At 31.9% G+C, this 1643-nt stretch overlaps 1 protein-coding gene across 1 annotated transcript in view; it reads right to left on the bottom strand.

Moving 5' to 3' along the window:
- Window positions 1-1248: 1248 nt before the first annotated feature.
- LOC125037605 overlaps window positions 1249-1643 on the bottom strand; it is a 4207-nt gene continuing 3812 nt past the window's right edge. The window contains exon 3 of the mRNA XM_047630804.1: window positions 1249-1643. This exon is cut by the window's right edge and continues 7 nt beyond it. Within this exon, the coding sequence (XP_047486760.1) occupies window positions 1475-1643 (169 nt within the window). The 3' untranslated portion in view covers window positions 1249-1474.

Below are 1643 nucleotides of genomic sequence, written 5' to 3'. Positions count from 1 at the left end.
TATACATACATATATATATATATATATATATATATTGTTATTCGCAAAGTATATATATATAAGTATATATTATATATTATTTATGTATGTGTGCACACACATACAACCCACACACACACACACGCACACACACACACATATATATATAGAGAGAGATAGATATAGATATAAATATAGATGTAGATAGATATAGATATACATATATATCTAGCTGTCTATCTATATATATATATGTATATGTATATATGTGTATATATAATTCATATATGTTATATATAATATATATAATATATATTATATATAATTTATACATTATATATGATATATATGATGTATATACATAAATATAATATTTTATATATTTTATATAGTATATATAATATATTGTATATATTAATATATATGAATATGTGTATATATGTATATGTATATATTTATATATATGTATATATTATATATATATATTATATATATATATATATATATATATATATATATATATATATATATATATATATATATAGATGTGTGTGTGTGTGTGTGTGTGTGTGTGTGTGTGTGTGTGTGTGAATATTTTTTTGTTCAGGGTTATGACGTCATACTGCTTCCTCCCTCTCCTGAACGATCCAGATAAAAGCTAATAAAATCCTTTTTGCACGGAACCGCATTTTTTTGGCTTAAAGATAAGATTCTTAAATCGGACTCGAATCTCGCTTGATTGTCTTGCCTCCGCCGCCGCCAGCCTCGACCCCTACTACGCTTGGTGACGTAACAATCCCACTCAGAGATACGGTCGCTATCGAGAGTGACTTTCGAGTGTATAGAGACAGAAAGAGTCAATCTATCGTTGTCCTCGCTCTTTTAACGGAGAGAAATGGGGGTTGTGAGTTCCCATAGCTGGCAACTTCTACGGGTCCGTGAGTAAAGGTCAGTGGGATAAGAAAAAAGTAATAAAGATCAGAATTGTAAAAAGATGAATCAATAAAATCGTTTTTTTGTTTGTTTTGTTTTTTGTTTTTCTTTTCTTTTTTTCTTGTTTTGCAAGTGTACTGGGGTGTCTGCTGATTATCTGATTTTCTTACTCGTAAATCTGATAACTGTTTGTCTGTATCATTGTAAAAATTACACCATTTTCATTTTCATCATTTCAGAAATCTCTTTTTTGTTATTATTTCCTAGAGCTCACGCTGGAGATAGTGTTATTCGCAAAAGAGTTCCAAATAAGATCTCGGTAAGAAAAGGAAACAATTCAAAGCCAAATTTATTCTTCAAATACGAGGCACAGAAATTAGCACAAAGGCAAGAGAGAGAGAGAAAAAAAAATCCTTTACATTTCACAAAAGTCCAATAACTCTGATTAAAAAAAGAGAAAACGAAAGCAAAAAAACAGAAAAAAACACGAAAAGAAAAGGCACAAATCCCACGTAAAATCCGCCATCAAGGTGCTCTAATCCCTCTCAGAAAGAAGGGGGATTTAAAGGCAGGGATTTTGACCAGCGAAGATAGGTTTCTTCAAGTAAGTCTGAATCTGACAAGCGAGGTCGGTGTACTCTGTCCTCAGGGTGTCTAACATGTACTGGACACGTTCCATCTCGCACTCGCTGCAGCCTCGGCAGATCTCGCCACCGCCTTGGACGTCGAGG

Source organism: Penaeus chinensis, chromosome 23 (genome assembly GCF_019202785.1).
Source record: "Penaeus chinensis breed Huanghai No. 1 chromosome 23, ASM1920278v2, whole genome shotgun sequence".
In the NCBI taxonomy this organism is placed as follows: domain Eukaryota; kingdom Metazoa; phylum Arthropoda; class Malacostraca; order Decapoda; family Penaeidae; genus Penaeus; species Penaeus chinensis.
This window is presented reverse-complemented; position numbering and strand designations above follow the sequence as displayed.